The 14,509-nt window shown below is 40.6% G+C and overlaps 1 protein-coding gene across 2 annotated transcripts; it reads right to left on the bottom strand.

Annotated features, from left to right (window-relative positions):
- Positions 1-11,408: 11,408 nt before the first annotated feature.
- On the bottom strand, positions 11,409-14,362 carry LOC311303146 (uncharacterized protein). Of its 2 annotated transcripts, none has more exons than XM_084429454.1 (3): positions 13,738-14,362; positions 12,957-13,154; positions 11,409-12,240 (listed from the first exon to the last, which is right to left on the bottom strand). In XM_084429454.1, exons 1-3 carry the CDS (start codon positions 14,165-14,167, stop codon positions 11,873-11,875), a joined length of 996 nt encoding a protein of 331 aa, XP_084285580.1. In that variant the 5' UTR covers positions 14,168-14,362; the 3' UTR covers positions 11,409-11,872. The 2 variants fall into 2 exon arrangements, with proteins under 2 accessions (XP_084285580.1, XP_084285579.1); XM_084429453.1 differs by having other exon boundaries at positions 11,415-12,240; positions 13,747-14,317.
- Between the last annotated feature and the right edge of the window lie 147 nt (positions 14,363-14,509).

Raw genomic sequence — 14,509 nt, 5'->3', positions numbered from 1 at the left:
CAGCGGCCGCAGTCTGCCCAAGACTTGGACGCATCCACCTCGGGATGGGGAGCACTGCTCGAGGACTTGGCTTCCTCGATGACGAGGAAGCCACTTCGCAGCGCACCGCGCTCTCGCTCATCCAGCCGCCGCCCCATCCCGCGTGGGCCGCGGCCTAGGATTGCGGTAAAGCCCGAGGCCCCGAAGTCGTCCTAGCACGCCTAGGGAAACGACGGTGTTCAAGTCCCGCTGCGGCCGGACTTCCACCAAAACTCATCGCTCGTCCAGTTCCAAAAAGTGCGACTGGTCCAGTGTTTTTCGCAGTCAACAAGCCGGTCCCACTGCCCGCTTGCCTGCACACAAATGCCGTTTTCACGGCTGCCCAGATAAATCCCGAAAAGAGTGCATCTTCTGGTGTCCCGGCCATGGCCGAAGGTGTTATGTGTGTAGAAAAAATGCCCACTGCCCAGTGCCCATTCCTATACACAAGCACAGCCCGTCACACAGGGCTCGCACACATAAAGTCGACTCAGATCGATTGCGCATTAAATGTGGTGAATGTGCCCACTACCCAGTGCCCACAAACACTACGTTCTGCATGTCCCAAGGTTTCTGTAAAAACGAAACCAACGTGCATTCGCTCAGGCAGACAGTGCTCTCGATGTGGTAAATGTGCCCGCTATTCCACGCCCACATACTCACACAGACATGACAGTTCCTATGGAACTCGCCCAGCCCTCCCCCTCTCGGTTCACCACCGCAGAGGAGTCGAGTGCGGGCAATCTGCCCGCGGTTATCAGCGCGCCCCCTGCCTCAAATGTCATGAGCGCAACGCTTATGCACACCGAAGCCTCTCTATCGCCGAGCGAACAGAGCGCGCTTCGCATTCAACCCCTAGCTATTCGTGCAGATGCATGGGCAAAGCTACCCGGGGTTTCGAGTTGGGTGCTAGACATTATAAAAAGAGGATATTCGCTGCAGTTTCGCCGACGCCCTCGCCGCTAAAGACGGGGGTCTCAGACCCATACTAGAACTGAACAAAGCAACAAGCATCAAGGCAACTGAACAAAGCGCTGGTGAAGCGGCAGTTCAGAATGCTCACGACCAGAAAAATCCTCGCGCAAATTCGCCGAGGAGATTGGTTTGTGTCAATAGATCTGAAAGACGCATATTTTCAAATACAGATAGCGTCACGTCACAGGCGATTCTTGAGATTCGCCTTCGAGGGCCAGGCATATCAGTACACAGTCCTACCGTTCGGCTTATCCCTAGCACCCCGTACATTTACGATGTGCATGGATGCAGTGCTCGCACCCCTCAGACTACAGGGCATGCGAGTATTGAACTACTTGGACGATTGGCTGATCCTAGCTCAATCTCATTCGGAGCTAGTAGAGCACAGAACCATTTTACTCGATCACCTCGAGAATCTAGGTCTCAGAGTCAATTGGGCGAAGAGCTCTCTGTTCCCCAGACAGATAATATATTTTCTTGGCACAGAACTGAACTCGCTGTCCATGATAGCACGGCTATCACCACAGCGCGCGCTGGACAATCAGCGCGCAGCGAGCTCTTTCCGCTGCGGCGCATCTGTCCCGCTCAAGAAATTTCAGAGGATGCTAGGTCTCATGGCCTCAGCATCATCAGTGCTTCAGCTGGGCTTGCTCCGTATGCGCCCACTGCAGTTCTGGCTGAAAGCGCGAGTACCACGCCGAGCGTAGGCCTCCGGTCTGCTTCGTCTCAAGGTCAATCAAAAATGCATCATAGCTCTGAAACCTTGGAAAGCAAACGACTGGTACCAATCAGGTGTCAGAAGCCTGGGGACTTCCTCGAGGGTCAGGATGGTGTCTACGGACGCATCCACCTCGGGATGGGGAGCACTGCTCGAGGGCACACCGTTCTTTGGCCAATGGTCAGAACGCGAGAAGCTCCTGCACATAAACTGTCTCGAAATGTTGGCAGTGAACAATGCGCTGACGCGTTTTTGTCCCCAAATACGAGGACACCACGTCCTGGTCCGCTCGGACAACGTGTCGGTGGTGTCCTACATAAATCGCCAGGGCGGCCTCAGGTCTCGGAACCTGTACAGGCTAGCGAAACGCCTCCTGGTGTGGGCTCAGCACAACCTGCACCACCCACGTGCCGGGGCTCCTGAACATAGGACCAGACAGACTGTCCAGGAACAATGTTCCGGCAGGCGAATGGTCTCTACACCCACAGACAGTCCAACTGCTGTGGAAGAAATTCGGCAGAGCGGAAGTAGACCTGTTTGCGTCTCAAGAAAACGCTCACTGTCTGGAATTTTTCTCTAAGAGCAGGGACACGCTGGCTCATGTATGGCCCCGCCGCCCGCTCTATGCTTTCCCCCCCGTCTCTCTCCTGCCTCAGGTGATAGAGCGGATCAGGGAAGAAGGATGCTCAGTGCTGCTCGTAGCGCCGTTCTGGAGAAACCAACCCTGGTTCCCAGTAATGCAGGTTTTCTCTAGCATGCAGCTAGCAATCACTGCCCCATGGCCAGTGCCGTTGAGGAGAGACCTCCTCTCACAGGCTCATGGCTCGATTTGGCATCCTCACCCAGAGCTGTGGTCCCTTTATGTTTGGGCCATCAACGGGTACCCGCTGTCCTCCCAAAGGGAGTGTTGAACACGATCACGCAGGCTAGAACTCCGTCTACGCGACGTCTCTACTCCTCGAAATGGTCAGTGTTCTCCGGCTGGTGCGCAGCTCAGGGTGTGTCACCCGCAGACTGCTGGGTGACGGAGGTACTCTCCTTCCTACAGGAGCTGTTGGATAAGGGCAGGACCCCTTCCACGCTCAAGTCAATTTTTCTCGAGAACAACGCTTGGTCAGTCAATAGGAAGGAACGATTTAGTCATTCGCTTCCTTAGAGGAGCTAAGAGGCTGAATCCTCCCAGGCCTCCCTCAGTCCCTGTGTGGGACCTTTCTATGGTGCTGGAAGCCATGAAAGGTGCCCCTATACAATATTACAATTCCTGCAATACTGGAGGCTGCAGTTCCAGGACTGACATCCTAGGACTGCATTTCTAGGACCCTTTTTTGACAATGCCACCTAGCCAATAGGCTACTCCAACAGAGAAAACCTTAATTAAACATAAAACAAACAGATACAAAGACCACACCAATGGAAATTATTACATTTTTATTATCTGTCCACCTTATTTTTAACATAAGAGTGGGCACGGCCATTGTACATTTAAATGTTCAAGAATTTCTGTGTCAGGCATCAGTTATTTTAGCCGTGCAAAAACAGTTCATATGACATTGTAAACTGGTATTTGTTTTCATATTATTTCAATTTATTAACATAGGCCTACTGATAAACACATTAGTTTGTTGCGCAAACTGTTCGATCACACGCCAGATGAGAATTATTACACTGGACTTCGGCGAATGAAAAGGAAGACTCGTACATACTGTACACATAAAATATCTTGCTTCTGAGGTGAAAAATAAGTTATTTCTAGCAAATTGAATTTAAAACTAGAATATAGGGCCTCATATAGCCCATTGAATCAAATTAGGTTAAATAGCCTATTTCGGGGTTGCAGTTGTGTTTAGGGTTAAGAGTTGGTTAGGACAATAACACGTTAAATTTAAATAAACAACTAAATCATTCTTGAAAATGTATACAAATACATAATTGAACATAATTGTGCTCTAAAATAGTATAAACTGCTAGTTTACAAACAAACAAAAAAGAACTAGGGACCAATAGGACTGCTGTCCTGAAACTTGCATTACAAAAAAACCATTAGGAAGTCAAATTGTGCTAATAGGTTGAATCTGACGGACATTTTCAAATAAGTAAAAAAATATGCAACAAGTTGAACATATTCTCATACTGCTTGTGAACTTTATCAAATATTTTAGAAAAGCTAATTTTATGCCAATATCATCATTTGCATTAGGCTACATAAATCTTGCCGTCATGGAAAGACTGTTCAATGTTTGCATTAGGCTTACCGCATTGTAGAGTTCTCAACGGGTCGGGTCGGCCCGACAAACCCGACGGGACCCGCGGGTTCGGGCCGGGTTCGGGTCGAAAATATAATCAAATGACTCGGGTCGGGTCGAACCTCGGGCTTAATCTTTTCCAGTCAGTGAAAAAAAAAAAACATTTATTAATCATCGCTGCTGTTCACCGTAAAGAAAGTCTGGCTGCTGCGTGTAACGTGCATCACGGAGAGGGGCGGGGGCAGACCTGACGCCGCTGCGTGCACGCCTTTAGCCTGGAGAAGAAGATGGAGTTGGTGAAAAGTAAACTTGCCTCAGGTGAATTCACCGTCGCTACTACAGCCTATTTATATATTTAAAGTTTATTGTTTCAGTTGTTTGTATTGTTAAAAGGCGTGAACATTAAAGGTTGATTTGAATTTCCGTCTGCTGGTCATGATAATACGTGTATGAGAAAAAAAAAATTCCGACGCGAAGTCGGGCCGCGGGCCGGGTTCGGGCAGATAATTCATGTTGATGTGTCGGGTTACATCGGGTCCGGGCTTTAAAAGCCACGGGCCGGGTCGGGTCGGGTTGTTATTTTCAGGCCCGTTGAGAACTCTACCGCATTGTGTTATCTTCTGCAGCTTCCAGTCAGTAGCTTCACAACAGTGAATTTGTTCTCTTTAATACCAATATTCAGTGGATTTCTCAAACTTTTTATCAGCCTTTTCGGGTAAGTAGTTTAATATCAGTTGATATTTTCAGGTGTGTTGATTCTGAAGTTTCAGATTATTTTATTCAAAATTCAGCAGGCAGTCGGTTAGAACTGAGATGACTCTTAATTGAAGAGACGTACTGAGCAGTGTCTATATAGGTTCTTATTTTACTGAAGAACTTGCTTGAGTATAGGTACATGTGTGGTTCTGCAACAATTGAACACAAGAGAAATAAACTTATTGACATTGGGACACAGCTGAAATGTGTGTGACCGCCCCTTTAGAATGAGACTGACAAACTTTTTTACCTACTATGTTCAGTTCACTTAGTTTTGTCGTGGCCACAACATATAAACTTAATAGAACGTGATAATATGTCATGGCCACGAGATATTAATTTGTGGGAACATCATATTACCTCGTGGAAATGTGATATGTCGTGGCCACAAGGTAATTTTCTTAAGGTAATCATTATGTTGTACTGAAGATCCTATGTTGAGGGAATGACAATTTCTTGTGGCCACGAGTTTAAAGGGATAGTTCACCCAAAAATGAAAATGATCCCATAATTTACTCACCCTCAAACCATCCTAGGTGTATATGACTTCTTTCAGCCAAACACAGAGTTATATATAAAAATATCCTGGCTCTTCCAATTTCTTTAAAAAAAAACTGAATGGTAACTTGAATTTTGACACTTCCTTTTGAAGTGAAGCAATGTGTTTTTGTAAGAAAATATCCATATATATATTTATAAATATCCAAGTATAATAACTGGGTTACGGTAATGTCTGTTTGCAAGTCTAGTTCCAGCTGAAGAGTGACCTCTGACCTGACCCCAAAGCTGTTGTCCCTTGAATATGTAGTTATTTTCTTTTTCTTTATCAAAATTCTTTATTCACAAGCAAAAATGGCTACTTTATTTTTCCTCTTTATCGTGCTGAATTTAACTCTTTTATTTCATCCATTAGACTTTAAATAACAAAACTGTTTTAATGCATTATGAAGATTTAATAATAATAATAATAATAATGACTTTATTCAGGACTCAAAATGGTAGATCCATAGAACAAGTAAAAAAAAAAAGACAATAGTTACAACATAGCAGTAAACATACAGTACATATAACTAAATTAATAAAAGGTCAATAACTTTCACTTGTAATATCAGGAGCGCCAATGTCTCCACAGTCTAGATGTATACCTGACAGAGCTAAAATCATTGTGGGCTAAAGCTTGTATAATTCTGTTTTCAGAGGCAGACATTCTACACATGTATCGAAAAATAAGATTTCTTATTAAGGCAGAACAGGTAGGCACACCAACATTAACAAACTTTAGCACTACACCATCTTGGTTGTTTTAGAAGCAGTCTCATGCCATCATTATACGCTACATTCAGTCTATGCATGTTCTTTTTGCTGTAAAACCGCCACAAGTGGGCAGTATAAAGTGGTGTACAGCATGCTTTGAATAAGGCTTGCTAGCTTAACATAAGCAGAACACATGCCAAATTTACATGCAAGCACAAAAGGTGACAAAATAAGACTAGAATTCTTATCATTACTTTTGGTATTCCTCTATGTTGCAATTTAAGAAACAATTTTTCATGGTTTACACGATCAAATGCCTTTGAGGCATCTATAAAACACATAAAAGTTGAGGAATTCTGGCTATTATAATGATCTAAAATTTCCTTTAAAGGGATAGTTCACCCAAAAATGAAAATGCTGTCATCATTTACTCTTCCTCAAGTTGTTCCAAACCTGTATGACTCAGCAGAAGAAAATAGATCATACCGGTTTGGAACAACTTGAAGATGAGAAAATGATGACAGAATTTTCATTTTTGGGTGAACTATCCCTTTAAGGCAAATATACACATATCTGTACCATGTTGACGTTTAAAGCCAAATTGGTTGCCAGTCTGTTCCAACCTGTTAAGAAGAATTATCTCCAAAACTTTGGATACAATGCTAGCTAGGGCTTTAGGTCTATAATTGTCCAGGGTAAAGACATTTTAATACTGTTCATGGCTCTATAACCTATTTCCAAAAGTCATTATAACTTCTGTTATGCATCTTACATGCCAAAGAGTCAGACCTCATCGAGTTCTCATTCTTTTTATAAATCTTAGTGCATATTTAAAATTTGCCATTAAAATATTGGCTTCAAATAAAGGGCCCTGTCTATCTCTACCGGACTCTATCCAGTCTTTAAATGCACACCGAGCTTTGGCATGAAGTTCTGCTACATGTTCGTTCCAACCAGGCTTGATGCTATGCCATTCGCTGAGGTTTATAAAAAAGCCTACTGGCAATATTAAGTGTTTCCACAATTGAGTCATATAAAACACATCAATCTTTACTATGTTGTGGATTCTTACAATTAATATCACCACATCTTATGGTGTCTTTGGGCAGTGCAATGTTTCCCAGCAACCCATCAGTCCTAACATGATACTTCTGGAAATCTTCCATGGTTAATTTAGTCCAGTCTAGTCTTCCTGTGTTAATGCTATTAGCCACCGTAGTTAACATTGGTAAGTTTATCTAACCACGAGGTGGTATGTCATGCCTCACTGATGTAAGTATAACTATTATTAGGTAAAAGGACCTTGCTTGACAGTCTTAAACCAATATCAGTGCAAAAATGCGTTAAGTGATTAGCAAACATAGAGTTTGCATCAGAAATATCAGCATTCATGTCTCCTACAACAAAAATACAGGTTGAGGCATTATCCTGAATAAAAGAGCCAACAAATGCTTATCTATTTAAGTATTCAGCTTCATTTTGATAACACTCATACAGAGTGTATATATTCAAGATAATAAACTTTGTATCATGACAATTAAACTCGATACCAACAGCCCAATCCACACCCAATCTTACCACTGATAATAGTGAATCATAGTTCGGTTAATAATTCAAAGATTAACCTTATTTTTTTCTGTGTAATTCCATATTTTGATTGATGCTATTTGTGTTCTGTTTTTGTCCTTATAATTGTCCATTGTAAGAGATAAAACCATGCTTCTTTTCCCTGATCTTGTACATAGCTATAAGTTCAGCAAAAAAAACAGTCATAAAGTAAAATCTTTATTGGTATGATCATTTACAATATTTACAAAACATATACTTTAAGTATCATAATATACAAAATGTTACTTAGGTAGTAAAGAGATATGAAAAGATATAGAGAAAAATAAGGCAAATGCATATCAATGAAAAAATATATAACCAATAGAAATTATAATTCATAAATATTAAATAAAAAAGAAACAATCAATGAATGGATTTAAAAGACTGAATGTGGGATGGGATAGATAAAATGTGTTATTGTAGGCCTATATGTTCTTACATATTCCTTTTATAACAAACTTCATTTGAATGCTGTCTCTGCTTAATTTTTTGTCATTCTTAATTGACAAAATATTAAATTATTAATAATACCTATTTTGAGTGGCCACGAGTTTAATGTGTAAACAAACCTGCATGACATAGCAACCTGGGATTAGGAGAAATGGATATCATTAATAATTTAAGATCATTCTGTCAAGGTAACGACATAATTATCACGTTCCCACGATAAAACTGTGAACCAGTGTCCCGGACTCCCGGTCACCGTATTTACCCTCTCACAAACACACTGCAGTCCGGACAGAATTATCAGGGACATTTAAGAATGTCTGGGATTCTAGTACAATTTGTGCACGTCTTGGCCTCATACAATTTAAAGTATTATACAGAATTAATTTTTCCAAGGCCAGGCTATCTGAAATCTTTCCTAATGTTGAAGACAGATGTGACAGATGTCATGCACCTTTGTGCAATTTGAGTCATATGTTTTTTACTTGTCCTATGTTGCAAAATTTTGGGTCAGGTATTTTACAACTATGTCTAAAGTGTTAAAAATTAGAATTGATGTTTGCCCCACCATAGCAATCTTTGGTGTACCAAAAATCTGGTCTCAGTTTAATTCCAAACAACTGGATGTTATATCTTTTACCTCCTTGTTAGCTAGACGCCATATTTTGCTCCACTGGAAATCTAATAAGCCTCCAACAACCTCCCAATGGTTAGTGGATACCATGTTTTTTCTGAAACTGGAAAAAGTAAGAGGTTCTCGGAAAAGCAATTTCTTCAGTAAATGGCATCCCTTTATTGCTTACTTTAATTCTCTTAAAACCCTACCTCCTGGTTAATACGTGATTAAATGTGTATGTGTATGTACGTATGTATATGTGTTATGTATGTGTATGTATGTGTCAAAATAAACACAATGAAACAATGCCTGCTCACACTGGGAAATACCCTATGCCCACTACCCAGAATTCCTTGGGATGGCATAAAATGTGGAACAGGAAGGCCGCACTTCCTCTTAAACCCCACCGATGCAGCCATGAACCCAGAGACAAAAGATACGTTTTGAAAATGTGGATATGATACTGATATTGTTGATATAAATTCTAAATAAAGAAAATAAATAACACTCTTGGTGTCTTCTTTTCATCCTTCTAATGTGCACCTTAGACTAGAAAAGTGACCAAAATCATATTTAAACAAACAATGAGAAACATAAACAAACATTTATACAAATAATATAAACCAAACAAACACAGGGCATACGTTGCAATTAGGGGTAAGTTATGACATCGTCACACACTAATATCAGGTGTTTGTGAAAGACCACAGACTTTTACCATGAGCCATGAGCCACAATCCTTCGAAAGTGTGTTACAGTGTTACAATGAATGCTGAACACCTGATGCTCAAAAATCCCATTTTTGAGCATCAGGTGTTCAGCATTCATTCCCCAGACATCAACAGATCCGGCCCACATCTGGTACAACAGTGTTGCTGTCTGGAAACTTATGTTGCTGGTCTGAGAATCTGAGTGAGCTCAACTGTAGTGTTTTCTTCCAGTGCAGACGTCACACTCCACATGTCCCGCTCCAGCATAACAGGAAGCAGGAAAATAGCTTGGACTGTTGTCCTCTTGAGTTTCTCCAGCATTTCAGCACACAATAATTATTATCTACAACAGATCTTGGAGAGAAGGTGGGTTCTGCTGCAAACTCTGTTCTGTTCCTGATGATTCTGCAGTCTAAATGCAGCTCTCACAGGGACTGTGAATGGAAACATCCTTCAGAAGATCCAGACGTGCTGGACAGCTGATTTATCTGTTACACGCAGAGATAAAGACGTTCACAACAGCTCAACAAGAGTTCAGTTTCTTTAAACACACAGATAAAGGCATGCACAACAGCTCAGCTAGGGGTTGTCCTTGTCTGAACCAGAGTCCTTATTCTGTTTGACTAGAAACTGAAACTAGTATTTAAGCGTGGCAATAAAAATGTTAAGTTAACTGAGACATGGATGGCACTTGAACTAATAGTTTTAAGCTTTAAAAAGAAAGATTGGAACTAATAGATTGAAAGAAAGATTAACTGATGCAATGAGATCCAGGCAGACAAGCAATGATTATGTCAGAGATCAAATTTGAAGAAGGAATAACACATTTATTAACAAAAAAATTAAAGAGACAAACAAATGATTAGGTAAATATTAAAATTGTAATAGCAAATAAGTTCTAAACAAAAATCAATTCCAAAGTATTATCTAACAGATGGAAATTGTGAAGATCAGAGTATAGAAGGAGCCAAATGAAGTAAGATATTTGCAGAATGAAAGGAGAGGTAAAGAAGGAAACGCAGAAGTGAAGAGCAAAATAAGAGCAATGAATGTATATGCAGGAAACTTACATCCTCCTAAACTTGTGTTTTTAGTCTGATAAGAAAAGGTCTAACAGACTTATCCATTATGTGTAACGGCTAGGTCAGGGTGACCGGTCAGATGTCGAAGGTGTCCTTTTGACACCTTTAGAACAAAGACAGCGAAGCATGCACTTTCAAATACCATATTGTGTCGTAAAAACACTGTTTCTGGAAAAGAACACCTAGTATTACTAATCCTAAATTAATAATCCTGAGAAACATGATCACTCTCACAGTTACTTGTGTTTTGTTAGCCTTCCAACAACTAAGATATTAACATTTGAGTACAATATACATATTCTTGGATAATACTAAAAAATTTAAATAAATGATTAACAATAATGAGTGAATACTTGAATATACGATGAAGCTCAATATAGGAAGTAAGGATACATGAGAGGAACAAATCATAAATTAATAATATGAATAAAGAAAATCATCATAAACATTGATCTTTTGGATAAGCCAGTGTGGCAGGCCTCAATCCATCCTTACTCCAAAGCACATGTCCTCTGTAAGGACTGGGGTCTGTCCCAGTGTCTCGGGCACAGGTGTTGGAAACACCCGGGACAGATGGACATTTCATAACAGGACTCACAAACACACGCACATCTATTCACATGCTGCATGCTTCTGGATTGTGGAGGATTGTGTTGCCTTGGCTTTTGGGGACATTTAATATTCAACAATATTATTGATCTGCTTCACTTACAGTGGACGATGAGGCAATTTTCTTCTAGAAACAAACTTTGTTGTATTATTTTAGTGTTATCACTGTTGAAGCTGCTTTGGTACAATGTAAAAAGCGCTATATAAATAAAGGTGACTCGACTTGACTTGGAGGAAACATTGGAGCAACATGGGAAGAATTATCTGTGAATTTATTTTAGATTGATAATAAACGTTTGATAATGGGGGATTTGTGGACGCAGCAACTTATATACACTAGCATGTTTATGTTGTGAAGAAGAAAAGTCTCTTCTGCTCACCAAGGCTGCATTTATTTGATCAAAATACAGTAAAAACAGTAATAATGTGAAATATTATTACAATTTACAGTTTTCTATTTTAATACATTTCAAAATGTAACTGATGGTGGAGCTGAATTTTCAGCAGCCATTACTCCAGGCAGTGTTACATGATCCTTCAGAAATGATCAAATTAATAGATAAGACTCATGATAACACATTTTACAAACATGGCTCCTGATGACATTAGACACAAGACTCGTTATTCAGAAGCTGGTACAGAGAAAACAATAACAACACGTCATTTAAACATAGGTCAATATGTCTACCAATACCACAGTAAGCTAAATAAAACAACATGGCTTCTGAACTTAATGTTAAAAAATGCTTTTACAAACCAGCCCAAGGTTGCTCAAAATGCAACAAAGAATGCATCAATATTAACAATATATTCCATGTTTTGAGGGACTCTTTGAATCACTCTGATGGCTGGTTGAGAGTCTCTGACGTGAGGTCTTTTGAATCTTCTTCAGGCTGAGAAGTCATGACTGTTGTCTGGTGTGTGTTGAGGATATCGGTCTGGGGATTCGACTGCAGGTTGGGATGGGACTGGGACTGGGACTGGGGCAGGAGGCTTCTTAACCCTGCGAACAGCTGGTTGACTAAAGCCTCCATAGAGCGTGTGTGTTCAGCCAGGACTCTGGCAATGAGCCGTTCCTCTCGCGCGTGGTTCTGTTCCCACTGACGCTCCAGCCACGTGTTCTGCGTCTGCTGCATTCTTTCAAGAAAGTCTTGATACTGGGTGTGCAATGCCGTGCAACAAGTCCTTCTGCGTCTGAACATACCTGAACAAAACACCAAAGAGAGAACAGAATGCATGACTAAGTTATTTGGACAAATATTATCATTTCATGCTAATGAAATCTATCCTGAAATCAACAATATCGAGCCAAATATTAGGGTGAAGTGGTTCTTTTTTGGAGTTTTGAGCCATTTCATTTTTCCTTTCTTCTGAATGATACAGAGAACAATATGTCCTTAGATTATCCACGTTTCATCACTGTGCTGATTTTTACAAGTTTGAAAGTGTAAAACAGTGGAGATATCTGTATAAGTGGTATAATATTTATTTTTTATGCCACTTTGAAGATAACTGAAATGTGCTATAGAATAAACTCACCTCGTCTACATTAAATCTTAATGAGTTTATTCATATAGCACAAATTTTAGTGCCGGACAGTTATTGTTATAGTTTTGTTGTTTTGCTGGATATTTCAGCAAAATAAACATGTTGTAAACTAGCAAGATTTACGAAGGTGTCCTCTAAATATTAATGGATGCCAGGACACAAGTTTTGAACTACTTTTGGCTTGCAGACTCTTTTCAGTTCAGGGTTGCTGCATTTTTACAACAGGTGATACCTGATTATTTTACATTTTGTTCTGACACGATTTGTAACTTCACAAACATTAGGAACCTAATCATTAAAACAGGCATGCCACCTATAATGTACCCCAGCACTGTTGATATTTACAGCTATAGGATGAGATGCGCATCAGACCTTGAGCTGGAGGCTGCTGGGAAGAGCACGGCTGTGAAGATGTCATGCTGTCTGTGGAAGTGAATGGCTGTGTGGGAGTGGAGCTTTCTGTAGAGGTGGAGCTCTCCTGAGACACTTGTGTGAGGACGAGGGGTTCGTTCTCCGTTTTCACTGACCGGACTTCCTGAATCCCACCTTCCGTGTCATCCACTCCATTATCTTTAACAGACAAAAACACGTGAGGTCAGAAATTCATAAAATCTTTCACAACTACACGCTGCTTCTTCTGAGAAGGGTCGTCTTCTCCAGTTGAGTACTGTTACTTTTATTGCACTGCATTATTATTTCATGTCCTTGTATTCATCGTTTGTCTGTTTTAAAAAATGAGCTTATCGTAAATGATTTTAATTGAACTTTTATTTCTTATTTCTTCATTATACCACTTTGAATGTAACTGAATAAACTCACCTTGTCTACATTAAATCTTAATCTTAATGAGTTTATTCATGTAGCACATTTCACTGCTGGCCAGTTATTGCTATAATAAGTTCACATATTCAGAGAAAACTTTCTCAAAATGTCTAGAGTTGTATTTTTGTTTAACATTATCAATATAAAACGCTTATGTGTCAGTACGGTAATATCACATGGTGCAATACTTTGTACTTCATATACTAGATATGATAAATGCCCTGGTATGGTTGTAAAACAAACCAAAACATGATACTACCCTGGTACTTTTTCTGTTATATTTTGTTTTTACTTTGAAGCATACATGTATGCTGGTTCCAGTGCCACTCACCATCATCACCTTCATCACCTTCATCACATACACCATCCTCAAAAGTGAAGCATTTGCTGTCCGACAAAGGGGATCCGTCTTTAAACTCGATGTTAACTCCAGTTTGGTTTGTCACAACAACCAAAGGTCTATGTCCAAAAATTTCTTCCATTGTATCAAAATGTTTGAATGCATTATTAGAGCTGCTGGTGTTTTGTTTCTTGGCCTTATAGTAAATGGATTTGAGGGTTTTCCAGCGATGTTTGACTTGATCACATGAGCGCCTAAAACCTGCCTCCTTATGTCTAGCGCAAACCTTCCTGAAGATCAGACTGTTGCGGTGCTTGCGTCCGTCCCTGTATCGGTCTATGTGCATCTCTTTTAAACTTTGTAAAAGGAAATCTGTCTCTTCCTCGGTCCAGAAATGTGAGCTTCTTCGGTTGCTTGACATATCTGCCTGGATCTCCTAGAAACCGCAATTACTTAGATAATGATGAGTATCCCGTTACAGTAATAGGGTACTCAAGATGTTCAGATGAGACAAAATTCAGACTAACGCCAGTTGTTTGATTCGGATTCTAGTAACATGTAGAACGGAATGGTGTCCATGAGGCTGCGGATTTAAAAACACAGCCAATCACAAGGCTGCATCTTGCCCAACAGTGTCTAGAGTGGCCCACTCTGATTGGTTGTATGCTTTTGGGCTGCAGCCTCATAGGTTGGTTAGGCTGTCAGTCAATTGTCGGCCAACCCTTCTGATGGCAATCGGATTATAGCTCTCACATGACGAATA

The sequence above is a fragment of the Rutilus rutilus genome, assembly GCF_951802725.1.
Source record: "Rutilus rutilus genome assembly, chromosome: 14".
NCBI classification, from domain to species: domain Eukaryota; kingdom Metazoa; phylum Chordata; class Actinopteri; order Cypriniformes; family Leuciscidae; genus Rutilus; species Rutilus rutilus.
Note: the sequence above shows the minus strand (reverse complement) of the source record. Positions and strands in the feature narration are given on the sequence as shown.